Here is a 20,958-nt window from a genome sequence, read left to right as displayed (position 1 = left end):
CCGTAATCGGCAGGAGAGTGGCGGGGGGTTTTGCATGAAACCTGGGTATTTTGCGTTAGTATCATGCATTTAATCGTCACTGGGGATTCGGCCACTGGGTGCTGTGGGTGTGGGGGGATGAAATTTACAAATCATTTCTTGCCCTTGTAAACAATCCACACTTCTTTTCTGCATTAAAACTAAAACTTTTCATTCTTATGCTCCCTATAAAAAGATTGACTTTTAAGGTTGCATTAAAGACAGAATTCTATACATTCTGAAGAGCCCACCCCCTTTGCTTCTTCCATGATTCACTGATGTGAGCGCCTCTTGTGACTGGAAAGTAACAAGCTCCGAACAGTGACTCATTCAGGCTCCTCTGAAGGTTAGCCACAGGACCTGTGGTTTAGCGGTCCTCTTAAGGCCTGCCAACCGGACATGCTCTTGAGGTTCCAGATGTGCAAGAGCCCAGAACAGATCAAGACTGTGGTGCACTCATGAGGAGTCCTCAGGCACTGAGATTCTGCACCAGATGTCAACGTGACATCAGGGGATCACAGGAGATCACTGATAAATATTGGTGGGAAACAAACCTCTGCCACAGCAGAAAGAATACATACTTTCCTTCCATCCCACAACACATACTGGTTTTATAACAATTATAGGTCCTCCCAAAGAATCCTGGGAATTATAGTTTGATGGGGGTATATGTTGAGATCTCTGATAGAACTACAATTCCCAAAATTCCTTACAGGCATAGTAGAAGAAGAAGAAGAGTTTGGATTTATATCCCCCCTTTCTCTCTTGTACGTGACTCAAAAGGGTTCATAATCTCCTTTCCCTTCCCATCCTCACAACAAACACCCTGTGAGGTAGGTGGGGCTGAGAGAGCTCAGAAGAACTGTGACTAGGCCAAGGTCACCCAGTTGGCGTGTGTTGGAGGGCACAGGCTAATCTGAATCCCCCAGATAAGCCTCCACAGCTCAAGCGGCAGAACGGGGAATCAAACCCGGTTCCTCCAGATTAGAGTGCACCTGCTCTTAACCACTACACCACTGCTGCTCATTCCATGGCTCACAGAAAGCTATATTTGCAATTAACTTCAATTTTAAAAGCCACATTTATTTCCATCCCTGGCAGAAAGTCTGCCCTTCAGGGAGACTTCCAGCTTATGAATCCCTCCAGTGGAGACTATTCCAAGGTGGGGGCCACCTGCCACAAGCCCCATCAGGCACAGGCCTGGTCTGTTGTTCTGGAACATGGGTAAGGTTGCCAACCTCCAGGTTGTAGATGGAGACCTCCTGGGATTACAACTGATCTCCAGGTGACAGCCATCAGTTCACCTGGACAAAAATGGCCATTTTGGAAGGTAGATTCTTTGGCATTATAGCCCATTGAAGTCCCTTCGCTCCCCAAACCCTGCCCTCCTTCGTCTCTAACCCCCCACTCCAGATTTCCAGGAATTTTCCAACCCAGAGCTGGCAACCCTAAACATGGGGCATGTGCCAACTTGGGCAACAGAGTTCCACAGGGCTACAGGTGGTGTGTCTACGAACCACATCTAGCTGCTACAGAGAACAAATGGCGGCTGAAAACTGCTTCAATTTTCTGTCTGGACCCAGTCTTTCCATGCACTTTCTGTAGTGATGTGTGCCTTTAAGAATTTGGATTGATGGGCAGAGTTAAGAGTCCCGGGAAAAGCAGTTGGAACTAAGACCTGCGAGAGTTAACACTGAGAGCTTTCTGTAAGCAGTTAACTGTTCCAATAGTTCACCTTGTTACCCATAAGTAAACTTGTTTTAAGCCACTATGATCATCATGTCACCCATCTGGACACTTTCCCCTCCAGTTCACCTCACCATCAGGAGAGTTCTAGGACACTGACCTGGTATGGAGATCCTTCATCTTCTGTAGGGAGGGTGACACAGGAAAAAAGAAAACAAAGCATATGGTCAGTCAAAGCAAATAGCCTGGACACCACTCACAGTATTGCTAGATGTCCCTTGTTTTTAAAGAATGTTCCTCACTCTTGAGCAAGGGTCTTCAAAAGGGTGCCTGAGGGCACCAGAGCACCCACCAACACTTATTCTGGTGCCCGCCAAGTGTTTTTAGCAGCAACCAGGGCCAAGTTGGGCTTTTGTTCAGCTTCTGATTGACTACTGGAAATGTGATTGGATGTTGCTTTGGCAACAACTGCCAGCACAGCCAAAGGACTGGCTGTAGTGCTGATGTTAAGCTGTGACGGTTCCTTATTGGCTGGCTCTGCCTCCAGCAGCTGCCATTTTACAGCCGCCATTTTGTTGCTGTGCCCACTGTGCCGTGTCAGTGCGTTCTCAGGCTCAGGAAAGTTCAAGAACCCTGCTCTAGAGTTTTGTAAATTCAGCACAGCTAATGAGCATCTTCATCAAACCTTGCACCATTCCAGACAGGTAGCCATCCAGATAATGACAGGAGTTCAGCTGTACCTGAAAGGCTAACAAAATTTGTCTAGCAGAAGCTTCTTGTGGGTGAGAACTCTGGCCGTTGTGGTTTTTTCAGGCAGTGTGGCTGTGGTCTGATAGTTTTGGCTCCTAATGTTTCGTCCCCTTCCATGGCTGGCATCTTCACAGGCTTGTCATGGTAAGACGTGTTTCCACTCTGCCACAGAGAGAAACACATCTTCCTGTGGGCGAAATGTTAAGAGCAAAAATGACCAGACCACGACCACACAGCCCAGAAAACCCACAACAGCCATTTGGCTCTGGCTGTGAAAGCTGTCGCCAGTCAGACGGAGAGTTCGTGCCCTCGCCAAGACTTCAGATGGATAAAAAAGTGCTACTACGCTCCTGTTTTATTTTGTTGTGGCAAACTTGTGTCAATGACCCCACAACCCAGATCAGCTAAACAAGCAGCTGGGCGGGAGGCCCTCTGCACAGGGCAGGCAGATCCAGATTGCAAACGGGTTGAATGAACTCTTGCTTTGGGTGATCTGAATGCAAGCCATAAAAAGGAGGGTTTTCAAAGCAAGCCCCCCATGTGAGCCACGCACACAAACAGCTTGCTGCGTCGAGCAGCCGCACGGCAGTTATCTTTCAATCAGCCACCCACTCATCTGCTTGCATGTGTGGATGGGGCTTGAGCATCTCCTCCTTTCCAGTAATGGCTCTATTAGATCTGCCGTGCATTACGTGGGAGGCAGAATGAATGCCCCGCCATCAACGCTGTTTAGAGCAAGGTACGCTAACAAACGAGGCCGCTTGGAGGCCGCTTGAATGTTAGCAAAGAGATGCTAATAACCCAGCTGGGGACACTTGCACATGCCTGGGATCAGCTGAAAGCAGACTGGTAGGGTGCCAACCTCCAGGTGGGGCCCAGAGTTCTCCTGGAATGATGATCTCCAGATTTCAGAAATCACTTCCCTGGGAGAAAACGGCAGCTTCCAAAGGTGCACTACTGTATGGAACCATACACACCTGCTGAGCCCCTTCCCCTTCCCCACCCCAAATCTCCAGAAATATCTCAATCTGGAGTGGGCAACCATAGAGCAGAATCATCCCCCAAATCGGAAGGGTTAGGGGTCCTAAAGCAGGCTGCAATTGGGCATTCTGATCACAAAACCCTGCTCCTTTCTCCCAGAAACAATCTCCCTCCAGTAGTGGTGTAGTGGTTAAGAGCAGGTGTGCGCTAATTGGGAGGAATCGAGTTTGATTCCCTGCTCTGCTGCTTGAGCTGTGGAGACTTATCTGGGGGAATTCAGATTAGCTCCAGGCGCATCTCCAATAATAACGCCAAATAAGTGACCTTGGGCTACAGATCACAGTTCTTCTGAGCTCTGGGTCAGTCTCCCCACCCACCTCACAAGGGTGCCGAGCCAGAGGAGGGAAGGGAAAGGAGTTTGTAAGCCCCTTTGAGTCTCCTTACAGGAGAGAAAGGGGGGATATAAATCCAACTCTTCTTCTTCTTCTTCTTCTTCTTCTTCTTCTTCTTCTTCTTCTTCTTCTTCTTCTTCTTCTTCTTCTTCTTCTTCTTCTTCTTCTTCTTCTTCTTCTTCTTCTTCTTCTTCTTCTTCTATGCAGAGTTTTGAATCCACAAAGGAAGAAGAGGAGTTTGGATTTATACCCCACTTTTCTCAACCATAAGGAGTATCAAGGCGGCTTACAACTCCTTTTCTTTCTCTCCACACAACAGACACCTTGTGAGGCAGGTGGGGCTGAGAGAGTTTGGAGAGAACTGTGACCAGCCAAAGGTCACCCAACAGGCTTCATGTATAGGAGCAGGGAAACAAATGCAGTTCACCAGATAACAGTCTGCAGCTCATGTGGAGGAGTGGAGAATCAAACCCAGTTCTCTAAATCAGAGTCTGCCGCTCTTAATCACTATATCATGCTGGCTCTCAACTACATGATATTCTGTTCGTGTCTATTTCCAGGTGTGCTTTGGGTCCCAGCAAGCAGGTTTGCTTGGGGGAATTCCCAGTTAAAAATTAAATTCTCAAGTATATAGGGAAAGGGTCAGACCCTGACTGCTGTTCTTAAGGAAAGGGAACTTAAGCCTTCCTTCCCTTGCTCTTTTCCTGACCCACACTTGCCTTATTAGGGAAACTTAACATGTATGGATGGGCTTCAAATGAACCAGTAACCTATATGTAACTTTCCCTTAGTGCAGAGGTGTCCAATTCTGGCACTTCAGATGTTCATGGACTACAACTCCCACCAGCCCCTGCTGGCATGGCCAATTGACCATGCCAGCAGGGGCTGATGGGAATTGTAGTCCATGAGCATTAGAAGTGCAAGAGTTGGACACCCCTATCCTAGTGGAATAGGTATGTCTGAAAATCTCTGTGACGAGCTCAAACAAAACTGAGGCTAAGGCCGTTTCTGCACGGGCATTTAATGGCGGCCTAGAGACGGCAAAAATGCCATCTCCAGGCCGCCATTCGCACAGGGGGCGCAGCTGCATCGCAGCCGCGCCGCCCTCGTGCCGCCCGCCCGGCCTGAAGCCGCCGTTTCCCCAGAGCGCTTGGAAGCGTTCTTGTTGGGGAAACGCTGCCCCGAAGCCGCTGCCGAGCGTAATCGGCAGGAGGCTTCTGACGCCCCACCTCGGCATCTTACCTGTGTCCTTTGGCATGGTGACCGCGTCGCCGAGGCCTGGGGACACGCCCCCCTGCCCTGTGCCGCTGGAGCAGGCATGCAGGGCCAGGGGGGCATGTCCCCAGGCCTCGGTGACGCGCCGGAGGCCCAGGGACATGCCGGGTCGGCCGGGCGCCGGCGCTCCGCGGCGCCGGCTTCCCGGCTGTTGCCAGGACCGTCCTTGCGGACGGTCCCAGCGTCGTCGGGTCGGGCGAGAAATCGTTGACCTTAGCCGCTTCATCGCCTACCGTCGCGGAAACGGTAGCTCTAAGTGTGGCCTTCTTGGTGGTTGCTCCCCTGCTCTGGAACTCTCATCATCCAGAGGATGGCTATTGAATTATCTTGCTCAGGAAAATCTTCAATGGACAGGACTTGAAAAAACAAAGGTTCCAGCAGGGGCGGGATGTGGGGGAACTGTGCTTGGGACATGTGTGCACCCTGTGCTCCTGCTGCAGCGCTGCCCACCCCAGAACGCCTTCCCTGAGGAGCGCCCAGGGCATCGCACTTCCACCCCGGCCCCGTGGGCATTACGCCACTGGGTTCCAGAAACATTTTTTGAATGAACTTCCTTTACAAAAATTATCCTTCATTTTTAAAACAGATTTCTTGTTCAGGAGGGCCACCATGTACTTTGAGACCCTTGTGTCTAGAGCACCACAGGCCTGGAGGAAGCATTGCACTCCCAGATGTTATTTGTTGCTTGCATGCAGATTTCTCTGTGCCGGAAAGCCAGGATTGGACATGAGAGTGCAGCATCTTGGAAAGGCTCAACCAGAAGGACTGGACAAGCTGAATTTGTGATCTTGCAATGTCTCCATACTCCTAGGGTTGCCAACTGCACCTTGGGAACTTCCTGGAGATTTAAAGATGGAGCCTTGAGAGGACAGAAGCTGAGGGTGTGGAGGGGACCTCCGGGCTGACTCTGTGCAAAACTGTCATTTCTTTCAGAGGGACAGAGCTCTGATGCCTGGAAATCAGCCAGCGTGGTGTCGTGGTTAAGAGCAGGGAGATTCTAATCTGGAGAACCAGGTTTGATTCCCCACTCCTCCACTTGAGTGGCAGAGGCTTATCTGGTGAACCAGATGTGTTTCCGCACTCCTACACTTCCCCCTGGGTGACCTTGGGCTAGTCACAGTTCTCTTCAAACTCTCTCAGCCCCAGCTACCTCACAAGGTGTCTGTTGTCGGGAGAGGAAGGGGAAGGAGCTTGTAAGCCACCTTGAGTCTCCTTACAGGAGAGAAAGGTGGGGTATAAATCTAAACCTTCTTCTTCTACCACAATTGCCAACTCCAAGCTGAAAAATAACTGAACATTTGGAGGGTGGAGCCTGGGGAGGGCGTGGCTTGGGGAGGGACCTCAGCAGAGTATAATACTATCTTCCAAAATGGGAAGTTGATGGGAACTGTAGTCCATGAACATCTGGAGAGCCACAGGTTGCAGACCCCTGCTCCAGATGAACTGATCTCTATCACCTGGAGATCCGCTGTAATCCTAAAAGATCTCCACCCACAGCTGGCGGTTGGCAATCCCATTCTACTACTCTTAGGCAACAGAACTACATGCCCAGGGTGGTATCATGAATAGCTGGACCAATCACGAGGGCCCAGAGTGCTACAATTTTGTTTTTTCTTTACTGTGTTGTGGCATAAGATGCAAAGCCTTGATTTGGGATTACAGAAACTCAGCATCCCAACACCTGACGTTTGTGGTAGCTGGCTTCTTGAACTAGTGAGATGTGTTTATTCTTAATCAGCAGGAATGTCTGGGCATGGGGACACAACTCACGGTTCCCTAGTTGGCATTCAATGCCTGAGCTCTGCCCTCTAAGATGTAAAGCAGCGATGAGAAGAGTGTCTCTCTGAGCACGTGCAGAGCTGTTTTTCTATCATCCACAACACACCCAGAATTTGAAGTAGAACTTCCAGAATAGAAGAATTGACTTCAGAAGGTGCATGAACATCAGATGGTCTCATTTCAGAAATGGAGGCCATGCTAAGTTCTCAGGGCCAGCCTTGGAATTTGAAATACAGCCAGCCACAATTTCAGCCAATTTCAGTGGGCCATTCCTTCTGTGAACTGTGTGCTGTTCCTTCTGTGAACATTTCTTGGCCACATAAACTTTGCTGGAGGATTTGTGAGGGAATGTTCCTTGGATGGAACAGAAGATATTCCATCCAGACTTCATGCCGTTCCCTGCACAACAGCAGAGTCTTTGTTGGGAGAAGGAGCTACCAAGAGCTAGGAGCTCTTCTGTCAGAAACCCCATGAGAGGCAAATCTGCCTCCAGAGCCCCCTCTGCTCCAGATGCCAAGGTCTCAAAAAGTAAGATGGGCATCTCAAAGAGCTGGGAGCGTATAAGATTATGGAAATTAAAGATCGTTTTTAGAAAACAAAACCCCTATTTCCCCAACTGACTTGAGAGCGAAAAGCAAAGCTCCAGGGATAATCTTCCTGAAAAACATGAAGTAAGCCCCGTGGTGTAGAATTGTAAGCTGCAGTACTACAGGTGTTGCCTCGGGCCCCATCCCCCCACCCCCCGTGCGCCTCCGGTCTCCACTATACAGAAGCAGCAGCTCCTTACCAAATGACTCTCAGTATAAATAGAGAAGTGGGACGTAGCCTTCAGTCAATAAAGAAATTCGAGCTAGTCAGCTCCCAGGGGACGCTTGGCCTCACAGGGTCTTCGCAGGCTCCAAAAATGGTTAGTTCTCCCACAGTCACCCCTTTCAAAACCCCTTTCTCTATATTTCCATTGGGACGGCGTTCAGTCTCAGGGTCTTTCGACTGCTTGAATGTCCTGATGGAAATATAGTGAAAGGGATTTTGAAAGGAGTAACTGTGGGATGCTGAGTAACAACTAACCATTTTTGGAGCCTACAAAAACACCACGACTGGGAGCCAACGAGCTCAAACTTCTTTATTGAGTGTCTAAGTGGTGAAGGCTAAGTCCCACTTCTGTGTTTATACTGAGAGTTATTGGGCTTCTGTATTTGCACTGAGAGTTATTTGGTAAGAACATCTGGAGCACCATAGGTTGGCCACCCCTACCTTACATCAAGCCCCCCTTTCCCTCTTTCTCCTTCTAGCCATATTTGGAAGACTCCAAACTCACCAGGGGATGAAGTTTCTGACAGCTGGAACAGCAAAGCTGGGGTCGGCCTCCGCCGGCGGATCTAGAAAATGAATGAGAAGGAAGGTTGCTTTTCTTTCTTGTCTTCTTGTGGGCAACACATACGATCTCAGACTGGGTTTTTTCATCTCTCCAGACCTGTCAATTGTGCCTTTCTAACTTCAAGACTAGGCAACTGCAATGCAGTCCTTCAGGAGCTGCACTTGTAGGCTGTTTGGGAGTTCTATTCTTCTGGGGAGTGGTAGGTTGCTTATTCTATTGCACCAGAGCTCTGGAGAACTTCAGAAGCTTCCTTTGACTGGCCCTTCCCTTATTTCCCATCTGGAGTCAGTTCAACTGTAGAGGCAAACTAGACATATACCTGAGGTGCCAGAATTCCTGTGATGGCTGCCTTTGCTCTGCACATGTCTTAGAGCAGGGGTCCCCAAACTACGGCCCGGGGGCCAAATGTGGCCCCCTGAAAGCATTTATCCGGCCCGCCAGGCATGGTGGCGATGGCTCCATTCATGTGCAGTGGGGGCTCGAGGGAGAGGAGGAACCGGCCCCAACGGCTGTTGATTGCAATTACATGATGGCACCCCCAAATCTCCATGAATGTTCTGACCCAGAGTTGGAAACCTTACACGTGGCAACTCCTGCTCTGCCCTTCCCTCTCGGCTACTCCATGTGTTGCTCTCAGGCTTTCTGTTCTGCCTCACTCCCATTGGCATCAGCCAGGCTGGTGAATCGCTCGCTGGCTGCTAGGGAGGAAGAACCCAGGAAGATACCTGATCCTGGGTTAGATGGAATGCTTCATTGGGAAAGTTCTGCTTTTTTTTTTACAGGGGAAGGTATGCCACAGCCTCCCCAACAATATTTGGAGCCCACCCTGTACTTGACATACTTTGGACACTGTTCTAAAAATAGACCGTGACAGAATGGCTGAAAGGTGAAATCAAACATTTTACAATCATTTGTGCATAGGAATTTGTTCATAGTTTTTTTTAGTCCGGCCCTCCAACAGTCTGAGGGACAGTGAACTGGCCCCCTGTTTAAAAAGTTTGGGGACCCCTGTCTTAGAGGAAGAGACCCTCAGTCCTTCCTTGGATGAAGAATACCGAGGTAGCTCATTCAGACTGGAGAGATCTCCTGCATTCCAGGGGACACCTTGGATTGGATCCTGCCTGCTTTGCCTACTGGTGAAAAGGGGAGGAATGGCTCCCTTCAGACCATGCAAAGGACTATGCTGGGGATCAAAGAACCCTCATAGACATAATCCACAGAGTACACAGGTTGCAGTGAAGAAAGGGATTTGGAGTGATTGAGTGAGTGAGGGGGAAGCTGATAGGATCCAACTTGTTCTGAGATCACCCCTGTGCAGTGGGCTAGCAGCAGACTACCTTTGCCATCTCTGGGCTGGGAAATACCTGGAGGTTTTGGGGGTGGAGCCTGAGTAGGAGGGGGACCTCAGTAGGGTATAATGCAGGGGTCTGCAACCTGCGGCTCTCCAGATGTTCATGAACTACAATTCCCATCAGCCCCTGCCAGCATGGCCAATTGGCCATGCCCTCCAATTGGCCATGTTGACAGGGGCTGATGGGAATTGTAGTCCATGAACATCTGGAGAGCCGCAGGTTGCAGACCCCTGGATAATGCTATAGAATCCCACTCTCCAAAGCAGCCATTTTTTCCAGGGAAACTGATCTTGGAGATCAGTTATGGTAGTGAAAACCCTACAGCCGGCTCATCTGCTGCCTGAAGCATTCATTGGCCACAGGGTCTATTGCAGGCAGAAACAAAGGCTGGGGAGGAGGGACTTTAGCCCTCCTTGGTCCAGAGCTCTTTGACCCTTTAAGTGAGCCCACCATTGGAGTCGAAAACTGCAAGGTATCTGGGACCCAGTATTCTTGCACAGCTTTCCTCTCATTTGGGAGACCAGCCAGTCAGCCTAATTTCCCCCAGTTCAATGCAATGTTCAATGGAAACAGCAAAGCCCTGCAGTCATTGGGGATTGTCCTAAAATTGGAGAATTTGAGCAGGATGCCTGAGGAAATGTCACAAAGGAAATTCTTGAGGCACTCAGAAGATTATGCAGATTTGCTGTGCCCTTCTCAGCCCACTCACTAGGGATGCTGGCCTCCAGGAGCGACCTGGAATTCCTGCTCATCTGCAGATTCCCTTGGAGAAAATGGATGCTTCAGAGCATAGGTGTCAAACTCGTGGCCCTCCAGATGTTATGGACTACAGTTCCCCCTGCCAGCATGATTCTGGCAGGGGATGATGGGAGCTGTAGTCCATAACATCTGGAGTTTGACACCTGTGCTTTAGAGGGTGGAGTTTGTGGCAGCATTGCCCCCCCCCCCCAGGTCCCTGCCCTCCCCAGGATCTATCCACAAATCTCCAGGAGTTTCCCAGCCTGGAGCTGGCAATTCTATCCCCCCATCCCCTGCAGCTGATCAGGGGGAACCTGACAACCCTACTATTGACTGAGAAGGGTGTAACTCTCCTTTAGACAGCTGTGGTGTCTGCTGTGGTGGCACAAACTTTTATAGGCAAGCGCCTACTTCGTCAGATGCGTGAAGCGGTATCTTCAGCTGACATATATACAGGCGTGCTGACAAAAGGCACAGAGGAAAAATTTAAAGAGCTCATCCTTTACGAGGTATCAGGAAGAGGCATGACATGGAAGAAGCATCCACCGCCTTTGAGGGCCACTGTTTTCAGTGTCTTCCCTGTGCCCATTTCTATCCATGTTCCTGCAAAGGATAACACTTCATGTGTTGGACAAAGAGGAAAGTTTATAGCTCAATTAATCTGCTAGTCTTTGAAGCTCTACAGGACCCTGCTGCTTCTGCTGGCCCGGTCCAATAAAGCTGCTCCTCTGGAATATGTCACCGGCAGGGCCTAGCAATTCCTTCGTATGCCCAAACCTAATGTAAGTTGATAATGTTTATACATGTTTTTAAAATAGACATTGTATATTTAAGTAGATAGTGTTATCTTTGATCTAACCAGCATCACATAGTAGTTCCATGGTTGGACCATCACTTTTATATTTCATGGATCTGTCGGGCAACCTGCCTACAACTACCTACAAAGAATCTATGGTCAATGTATTGTCAATACACTGGGGTGTTGTGTGGTTTCCGGGCTGTATGACCGTGTTCTAGTAGTATTTTCTCCTGACATTTTGCCTGCATCTGTGGTTGGCATCTGATGAGGATCTGATGAGGATCTGATCCTCTGAAGATGCCAACCACAGATGCAGACGAAACGTCAGGAGAAAATGCTACTAGAACACAGCCATACAGCCCGGAAACCACACAACACCCCAATCTATGGTCAGGCCTGTATATACTTTATTCAGGGATTTATGCTCTGCTTTTCTCCCCAGTAGGGTCCCAAAGCAGCTTACAATATCACTCCTCCCTTCTCAATTTTATTACAGGACAACAACAGTCCTGTAAAGTAGACTGGCCTGCAGAGTGACTGACTTAAGATCAGCCAATAGCATTGATGGCAGAGTGGGAATCTGAATCTGAATCTCCCAGCTCCTGGACTGACATTCTGACCACTAGACTACACTTTGGTATTGTGTATAATAAAAACAAGACATTCTGTACCTGGAGACCCCCACATTGAACACTGGAATTCTGTAAAACATTTGCAGGGCGTTTACAAAGTATTTGTTTATTTAGCATGATTTATTCTCAGCTGGCAATCGCAGGAATGAGTAATGCAGGGCGCTGAAGCCCCACCCCCTGCCCAAAGAGAATCCTGACCAGTAGCCCTCTTGTTGGTTTAGAGATTTCAACATGGTTAATGACCACACACTTCAAAGCCCACCTTCTAAGCCAGCAGGGCTAGAAAACTTGCTTTGCTTTTAAATGCAAGCCAATATTTCCAACATGCAGCTCTTTGCTTGTGCGAGTTTGCACCTGTGCAAACTATAAGAGTTCAGCATACAGGTAGGAATGCCTGTGAGTGTGAAAATGTATAGAGGTGCATGTAAGAAAGTACCGGAGGCAGGTCATTCTTGCCAGAAAGGCTCTTGATTTCTGGAACTGAGCATGAATGTGGATGAGCAAACAACATAACTCAGTGTGTGTACCTGTGCCTGTCAAAACAGCACAATTTCTGCCAGCAAAGCTTTTCCTTGTTTAACCCTATTAGTGCATTTTTGGTGCCTGCTCACAAGTTTGTCAAGCGCTCAGCACTTAACTCATTGAAATGCATGTGTTTGGTTCTTGAACTCTGCTGTGCGAATAACACACAGGGTGCATTATAGCCACAGAGAAAGATGCATAATGGAACATGTGTGTTCTAGACCTATATATACTTCTCCAATCTTCACCCAGCAATCGCACCATTCATTGAGAAGTGAAGCGCCTGTGTCTATTCCTCAGTGTTCAAAAGCATGCACAAGCACTAGATCTGCCGATTTGTGCCAAAGAGTGAAAGATTCGGCAGGAGAAATCTAACCAATCACTGTCAGCTCCAGCCCTTGACCTGGAGGACACCCCCCTCCATCTGTCCCCCTTACCATTTCGACTGCCCGAGGGTCCAGTTGGCTGGGGGGAGCAGGCACAGAAAACTGGATCTTCTTCCGCTCCTTGGGGTCCATCCCTGAGTCCCCGTCCGTTCCACTCCCAGCAGGAAAGTCTCCTACTCTGTTGCTGGGGACGTGGATGCTCCTCCTGGATCAAGCTCCGCTGGCAGAGTGCTCTGCCCACCCTGGCCCCTCAATAGCAGCAGAAGTCCCCGGTGCCAACTTCTGGCTCGGCACAAGGCAACTGAAGGGGGCAGAGGGAAAAGCTCATTCCTGCTGCGCTGGGGACTGGCAGTGTAGGTAGATAGGGGAGGGCAGGAGGAGGCTGAGAAGAGGAGGGGGGGGGAGAAGGGGAGGGACGCTGGGTCGCCCTCCCTCCCTGCCTCTCCAGCAGTTGAATTATTTAATCTTTTTCTCCCAAGGCAGGTAAGCATCAGGACTCTGACTCCTAACAAGTCCTCGGCTGGGTGCCCATTAAAACAGATGCCAGATAAAAGACACCGACCGCTCTCGTGGTTAACCCTTTGGTGGACCAGAAAACTGGGGCAGGAGGGGACTCGAGGCAACGGAAGACACCTTTCTCCACGAAAGCTGCACCACTCATCATCCCAAAGAGCCTGGGTTGTGTTTTGACTTAGGGGCAGCAGGTCTCAGAACACAGTAAATTGTTCCTTGCTTTGTCTACTTCCTGCTCACCCCACGCGACCCTGAATGAGGACCAAAGGGGCTCACTTTGTTCTCCTCCTTCCGCTCCCCTATTTTACACTCACAACAACCCTGCGCGCTAGGCTAGAGAGAGTGAGTGGGGCGAGATCACCCAGCGAGCTTCCACTGCAGAGCCTGGGCCTCCCAGATCCTGCGTCGACACTCTGGCCACAACACCGTGCTGGCTGCCATATGAACAATGAGGGTGACTGGAGATGAGCAGCATCCTAAGGCATAATAAGGGCAGCTGCTGAGCCTCTGCAGATTTGGGAGAAAGAGGGGGGGGGGGTTGAGCACCAGGGCCTTAATTAACTCCCGAGTAGACCTACGGTTAGGCCCTGACCTGGATAGTCCAGGATGGTCCAATCTTGTCCGATCTCAGAAGCTAAGCAGGGTTGGCCCTGGAATGGGTACTATTTGGATGGGAGATTTCCAGGGGATAACAGGGTTGTGACAAAAAGCCAGGCACTGGCAAAACATCTCTGAACATTGGGGTGCTGTCTGGTTTCTGGGCTGTATCTGATGATCCTCTGAAGATGCCAGCCATAGATGCAGGTGAAACCTCAGGAGAGAATGCTGCTAGAACACGGCCATACAGCCCGGAAACCACACAGCACCCCAGTGATTCCGGCCGTGAAAGCCTTCGACAATACATCTCTGAACACTGCTTGCCTTGAAACCTCTGCAGGGCTGCCACAAATCAGTTGTGACTTGACTCTTGACAGCCCAAAAAAGCAAAAAAAACCTATTTTGACCGGGGTGGGTTGCCCAGCCAGTGGGTCAACATGTCTCCCTATCAGTCATCAGGAGTATGGGTGGCAGTGCAGGGGGAAGCATTTTGGCTATAGAGGCCAAGCACCTATGGGAAGGGCCGGATAGATCTTATTTTGGGTGGCAGAATACCTTAACGGTCTGGGCGTTGGCCCCCTGGAACTTATGCACCAAATTGGTTGTGGTTTTTCCGGGCGGTGTGGCCGTGGTCTGGTGGATCTTGTTCCTAACGTTTCACCTGCATCTGTGGCTGGCATCTTCAGAGATGTATCACAGGGAGAAGTGTATAACGCTTCTCTCTGTGATACACCTCTGTGATACACACTGTGTAACACACTTCTTTCTGTAATACACCTCTAAAGATGCCAGCCACAGATGCAGGTGAAACGTTAGGAACAAAATCTACCAGACCACGGCCACACAGCCCAGAAAACCCACAACAGCCAGTTGAATCCGGCCATAAAAGCCTTCGACAAGACATTGCACCAAAGTTATGAGGGCAGGATTTTACAGCTATGAATGACAACCAGGCGGATATCACTTAAAGCTAACTTTGTCAACAGATAACTCGCCATGCCAAATTCCAGAGGTCATTGTTTTGATGTCAGGATGTTTTGAAACATGCCTGTGTGGTTGTGCCATGGATAAGAAGAAGAAGGGACAGCCCTTCCCAAGACTGTTTGCAATAGATGGGGGAGCTGACGTCAGCTGCCCATAACAGACAAATCAGGCAGCGGCCCTGGAGAGGTTTTGCAAGCTCCAGCCCAGCCTCTACTGTGTTTTATCGGCCTCTTTCTTCAGGGACTGTGGCAAAAAGAGAAATCTCAGGGCAAAGTGCCAGAATCAAGAAGATTATTTTCTGCTTGACGTGATAAGCTCTTTTGCTTCTGTTCACCCTCAGCCCTGCCTGCCTCGTGATCTGCCGGGGGCCACACCCTTTTCCCCAGAGAAATCAAGATGTCTCCGGAGTCAGTCAAGTGGAGCAATGTGGGGGTCACTCACTTTGGACCTGACCAACAGCGCTGGGTAAATGGTGAACCGACACCGATCACTGTTGATGCAGAAGGGTCTGAGCCCCATGCCACACATCACGTAGTCCTTACAGGCCAAGTCAACAGATGCCCTCTGGGAACTCCGTGCATGGAATTTAACTCTGGCACATTCAGGGGAATGATTTGGGCTGGGAGCACAGCACACAGGGAAGGGGGGCTTCAGCCGTAACCCCGCTCAGAGTTCCTGACCAGGCAGGAGGAATGTTAGCCTCCAGGAGGGACCTGGCGATTGCCTTGAATTGCAGCTCATCTCCAGCAGAGACGTATCTAGGGTGGGATAAGGCAGGGCATGTGCCCTGGGTACCACTCATTCAAAGGGGGCACCAGCCCATGTCCTGCAGCCTCCGAGTGCCGACTTGAATTGCACCCAGTGGTGTAGGGAGGAGGGGCATGGGGGGGGGGGGCTTGAGCCCCAGGTGCTACTTGAGAGGATCATGTGAGGGACACATTTGGCAGCCCACGTCCCTCCCTGTCTCCACTGGCTGTCGAATCAGGGAGTGCCCAACAGGCTGCCAGAAGGGGGCCTCAGAGATGCTTCTTTGAGGGGGTGCTCCAAGCAGCCCAGAGTGCCCCTCCCCCACAGAAGCATCTTGGACTTGGAGGCAAGTGGATGGTTGCAGAGGCTCCGTGGGCCACAAGGCAAGGAGCCGACTGCAATGTGCCGCCAAGGCGTGGGGCTAGGTGCTCCTTGGCAGGTCATTTCCTTTTAGCTTTTCCCGGCTGGGCTCAGCTGGCTGCAGGCTTCATCTCCCACCCAGCACACAGCCATCGGGCAGCCACTTCCCCACACTTTCGGGACTCAGAGCTGGGGCAAGAGCTGGTGGGGCAAAGCTGGAGAGGAGGAGTGCAACCAGGGACAGTACACGTCAGTTGTGTCAGGGGAGGGCCACATTCATGTGGCAGCAGCTTTATGGGCCTGGCCAGCCGGCTGGCCTCACTCATGAAAGGAGTCCATCCACCACGCTGCACTCCTTTCGGGTCAGAAAGGCTGCTAGCAACTACAGGCAGCTGGAGATGGAAAGGGACAGGCCAGGGCTGCCCCTCGCAGCGACTGGCCTCCTCTTGCACACCTCTTCCTTGGCCTCTTCCACTTCCTCCCTTCGCATGTGCTCCTGACCCACATGGTCCATCTTTGAGGGCGAGTGAAGCCTCCCTTCCTAGCCACAGAACTGCTGGTGTACCCAATGGTGTTGGGCAGCTCTTCCAGGTGTGCAAAGCAGGATCTGGGGATCAGGGCCTTAAAAGTGCTACAGGGGCATCGCTTCCCAGCACCACAGCAGATGTGCTATCTTGAAAGACTAGCTTCTCTCCCCCCTGTCTGCCCCCTGCAAAATTGAAGGGGAATCTCATGTTGTGGGCAGGGGTTCACCCAAGGACTGAGACATCCAGCAGACCCACCCTGTGTTCAGCATAAACGGCACACCTGTGCGGCCAGCCACAAACAGGTCCCAGCGTCTGCCAGCTGTGGGCAGGCACCTTCCGGAAGACTTGCAAGGATTCGTGACTGATGGTACAAAGATTCTCCAGAAGTGGAAAGTGTGTGAGCTAACCCCTTTGCCTTGAGGTCAGGGTGTGTGTGCAGAAACTGTGTGTGTGTGTGACATAATTTCAGTGTTTGCCTCAGGCACCATTTTATGTAGCTACGTCTCTAACTGGGCCCCACCCAAACTCCACATGGAGATTGAGGGCGGGGCACACAGTTGGATGCCAAACTCCAGCAGACCTGAGCACAGCCTGGCTGGGTCAAGCTTTAAACTGCAGACTTGGAGTCTGCAGTTTCGAGCTCAACCCAGCCAGGCTGCACTCAGCACCAAACTGAGCCGTGGGCTCCATACTGCCAGCTCCGCCCCCAAGCTCTGAACTCAGCCTGGCTGGGTTGAGCTATAAATTGCAGGCTTAAAGCTTGACCTGGCTAGGCCGAGTTCCTGACCTTTGGAGATGGCACTTGGGGTTGGAGCAAGCAGTATAACGCTGACCCTGGGCAGAGCAACTGCGTGGTCTAACTCTGAGTTCAGCCCACCTAGGTCAAGCTTCAAACTGCATTGAAAGGTGTGCTGGCCTAGAACTCCATGTAGAATTGGGGTGGGGGGAGCAGGTCAGTAGTGCCAGGAATTCTTGCCGTAGGCACCATTTTCTACAGCTATGCCTCTGATCTCCATACTATAGAAATCAGTTCCCTTGAAGGAAATGGCTGCCTTAGAGGGCGGACTCTTGGGCACTGTTACCCCATTGAGGTCCTTGCCTCCTCAGGTTCTATCCCCAAATCTCCATGAATTTTCCAACCTGGATCTGATGACTCTAACTCCCATCGCTTACAAACAACTTTCCCCAATGGGACATACAGCAGATCGCAGGGGCTATTTCAGGATGGGATAATTTCTCAGGGGAAGGTATCAGCTCCTGTTCCTTGTAGCCCTGAGAGCCAGCATGGTGTAGTGGTTAAGAGCAGGTGGATTCTAATCTGGAGAACCGGGTTTGATTCCCCACTCCTCAACCTGAGTGGCGGAGGCTTCTCTGGTGAACCAGATGTGTTTCTGCACTCCTGTATTCCTGCTGGGTGAGCTTGGGCTAGTCACAGTTCTCTCTGGACTCTCTCAGCCCCACCTACCTACTCACAAGGTATCTGTTGTGGGGAGAGGAAGGGAAAGGAGTTTGTAAGCCACCTTGAATCTCCTTACAGGAGAGAAGGGTGGGGTATAAATCCAAACTCCTCCCCCTCCAAAATTGGGTCTATGCATATCTGGGAGTTAAATTTGAGCACTGCAACTCCCAGAGAACATTTAGCTGATATGGGCTTTTCACACACTTGTCTCCTTTGCATTGAGCATACATCCCCTTATGGTTTGGTTCTCAGTTTCACACACCTTCATCTTCTGTCCTGTCAGGGCCTGGATTTTCTCCTCCTTGGAGCAGCAGTTGCCTAGTGGTTAAAAGACAGTGCACTCTAATCTGGAGAACCGGGTTTGATTCCCCGCTTGAGCTGTGGAGGCTTATCTGGGAAACTAGATTAGTTCGTGCACTCCAACACATGCCAGCTGGGTGACCTTGGGCTAGTCACAGCTCTATGGAGCTCTCTCAGCCCCACCTACCTCACAGGGTGTTTGTTGCTGGGGGGGGGGGAGGAAATGGAGATTGTCAGCCCCTTTGAGTCTCCTACAGGAGAGAAAGGGGGGATATAAATCCAAACTCCTCCTCCTCCTCTGTTCCTGAAGCTCTGGGGATGAGGGAGGTGAGCAGGCAGGCATCTGGCTTTCCACAGCTTGCCCAGAGCTGGAGGGCTGCGGGGTCACTGCACTGGTGTCTGGCTGTGGGTTCATGTCTGGCCGCACAGGGCCTGCTTCTCCCCATTTCACTTCTACTATTGGCTGTGGACAGGAGCCAGGGTGACTCATCATCAGAGGAGTCCTCTGTACCTTCTGGACTCGGCTGATCTAAGACATCCTGTGGAATTGATATGGTGTAGCAAAGTGATGTTAGACCAAAGAGTACCCCCCCCCAAAGGCAACAGGCAACCCCTCAAATGGAGGTTGCATAGAAAGAACAAGGAAGTGGTGAGTGGGCAAAATGGTGGATTGGCTTAGCTCGGGACATGTAGTAGAAGGAGAATTCCAGTATAAACAAACAAAAAACAACTTGGGTGCTGTGTGGTTTCCGGGCTGTATGGCCGTGTTCTAGCAGCATTCTCTCCTGACGTTTCGCCTGCATCTGTGGCTGGCATCTTCAGAGGATCTGATGTTGGGAAAGCAAGTGGAATATATATATCTGTTGGAGTGTCCAGGGTGGGTGAAGAAACATTGTTTGTGAGTAACAAAGAAGGCAACCAGGTCAATAGTTGAGGGCATCTGAATAGAAGTATGAGTAACAATGAAGTCTATAGCATGGGAGTAACAATGGAGATAGCAAGGTCACTGGTGGGAGCATCTGAACAGAAGTATCTGTAAAGGATTCAATGGTGTTGATGAGAGGGGCAGCCGCCTGGCCTTGACTACATTCCACAGCCCGGGCGATGGGCCAGCTTCTCTGGCGGAGACCTTATCTCTGCGAGGGAGATGAGACCTCCGTTCCCATGGGAATCCGGGAGGGGGGATGGGATGGACAGAGTTATAACCTGTGTTTCTGGCGGGAGATCTTATTCCTGCCACTGCGTGTACTTGAGCTTTCTAAGATGTCTGAATAAACGGTCTTTTACACCAAAGAGCCTTTTATTTCTGCTTCTATGGAATTCCTTACATTGTGGCAGGAAACCTAATTCATCTATATTCCTAGTGCAGTGGACCTCTGGTGCCTCGGCATGGAGAGGTTGGATGTTTCTGGGGAAGGTGCGGTAGCCCCCAAAGAGGGCTCCCCCCTTTCCCTTCTGGATCTGGAGGCACCGGCGGGCGAACGGGTCTCGCTGTTGCCTCTTTCCCGTCCTCGTGATCAGCACGAAGTCTTCCTTTACTCCGCTGGAACGAGGGACGTGAAGACGCACTCATGGGACTTACATGAGTCGCTTGGGGCGCTGTTCATGGATCGAGCGCCTGTGGATCGGATATCTACCCGCTTTCGTATGGATTACAAACCTCAGATGCAACCTGTCACGGAGGAGACGGGCCTGACCACCTTTCATGCGGTAACCCAGGAGTCCATTGAACGATTCCTGGACTCGTATTTTCGTGATGCTCCCAAAGAACCCCCGTGGCTCAGCACTGGGGCCCGTCCTAAGACCACCGGCGACACTGTGACTATACCAGGGATTGGGAGGGTATCCGTACCGTCTTCCGATCGACCCCTGATCCCGAGCAGCGGCTGCACCTGAGATGCCCGATGGAGCCACCGGTGGAGTACGATGCCTCGCGTCCAGACGACGAGGAGTCCGGAGAAAGCCTGCCCTCCCAGCCGGATCTGTTCCCTCTCCCATCGAAAGAGAGCTGATGAGGAAGTGGGCCGACTGCGAGATGCCCAAGAAGCATGGGCCCGTGAACGCCAGCTATGGGAAGAGGAACGGGAACAGCTGCAGCAAGAGCTGAAAACCTGCAGAGAGACCGGAGCAGCAGCGCAAAGAAGTCCAACTCGAATTGGACCGTGCCAAAGAGGCTTCCAACGGCAATATGCGCAGAATCTATCAGTCCATGATAAAGTCCTGGAACACTCCAAACTGAACTTACAGCGTCAACACGAAAGTGTTCAAGCCTTGCGTACACAAAGTGAACTCACTGCAGCTGTTCAACGGGACGAACTGGCTAAATTGGAACGGGAGAAAGCAGCTTTGCATGCGCACCAGGATGCATTGACTCGCAAGCAGAGAGAGCTGGCTGCCTTGGAGAGGGAACTGAAGAAGCAACAGACCAGGACAGCCCAAGTTGGAGTCTACGCTGTCACAGGTACAGCCGGCGCCAGAGGGGCGACGCTGCTGGGTCCAGCCACCTTCCAAGGACCGGCTCCCACCGAACACCAGCGGCACCGGCGTTGATACCTCCACCGATTCCAGCCCCCCCCGCGCAACCGCTGCCTCAACCCGCTCAACCTGGCGCAACCGCCGCCCCTGCGGGCGCCAAGGGCCGTGGGAGAGGGGTTACTACAGGCCTCCAATACCTGCCCGCTTCGATGGGACCGCTTCCAAACTTCCCTACTTCATCTTGCAACTCGATGCCCACATGGAGTACTATGATGATTTATACCGGTCTGAGCGCGAAAAAATACGGG

At 51.0% G+C, this 20,958-nt stretch overlaps 1 protein-coding gene across 2 annotated transcripts in view; it reads right to left on the bottom strand.

The window, feature by feature from the left end:
- The window catches only part of PPP1R1B (protein phosphatase 1 regulatory inhibitor subunit 1B), a 61,405-nt gene extending 48,280 nt beyond the window's left edge, over window positions 1-13,125 (bottom strand). Inside the window, exons 1-3 of one of the 2 annotated variants that reach the window (XM_048518211.1) lie at window positions 12,740-13,125; window positions 8,200-8,260; window positions 1,865-1,887 (exon numbers count right to left, since the gene is read on the bottom strand). In XM_048518211.1, coding sequence (XP_048374168.1) covers window positions 1,865-1,887; window positions 8,200-8,260; window positions 12,740-12,820 — 165 coding nt within the window. In that variant the 5' untranslated portion in view covers window positions 12,821-13,125. The remainder of the gene's footprint in view (window positions 1-1,864; window positions 1,888-8,199; window positions 8,261-12,739) is intronic. The other variant, XM_048518210.1, reaches the window with a different exon arrangement.
- Window positions 13,126-20,958: the final 7,833 nt, after the last annotated feature.

This window comes from Sphaerodactylus townsendi, linkage group LG15 (assembly GCF_021028975.2).
Source record: "Sphaerodactylus townsendi isolate TG3544 linkage group LG15, MPM_Stown_v2.3, whole genome shotgun sequence".
Lineage (NCBI taxonomy): Eukaryota > Metazoa > Chordata > Lepidosauria > Squamata > Sphaerodactylidae > Sphaerodactylus > Sphaerodactylus townsendi.
Note: the sequence above shows the minus strand (reverse complement) of the source record. Positions and strands in the feature narration are given on the sequence as shown.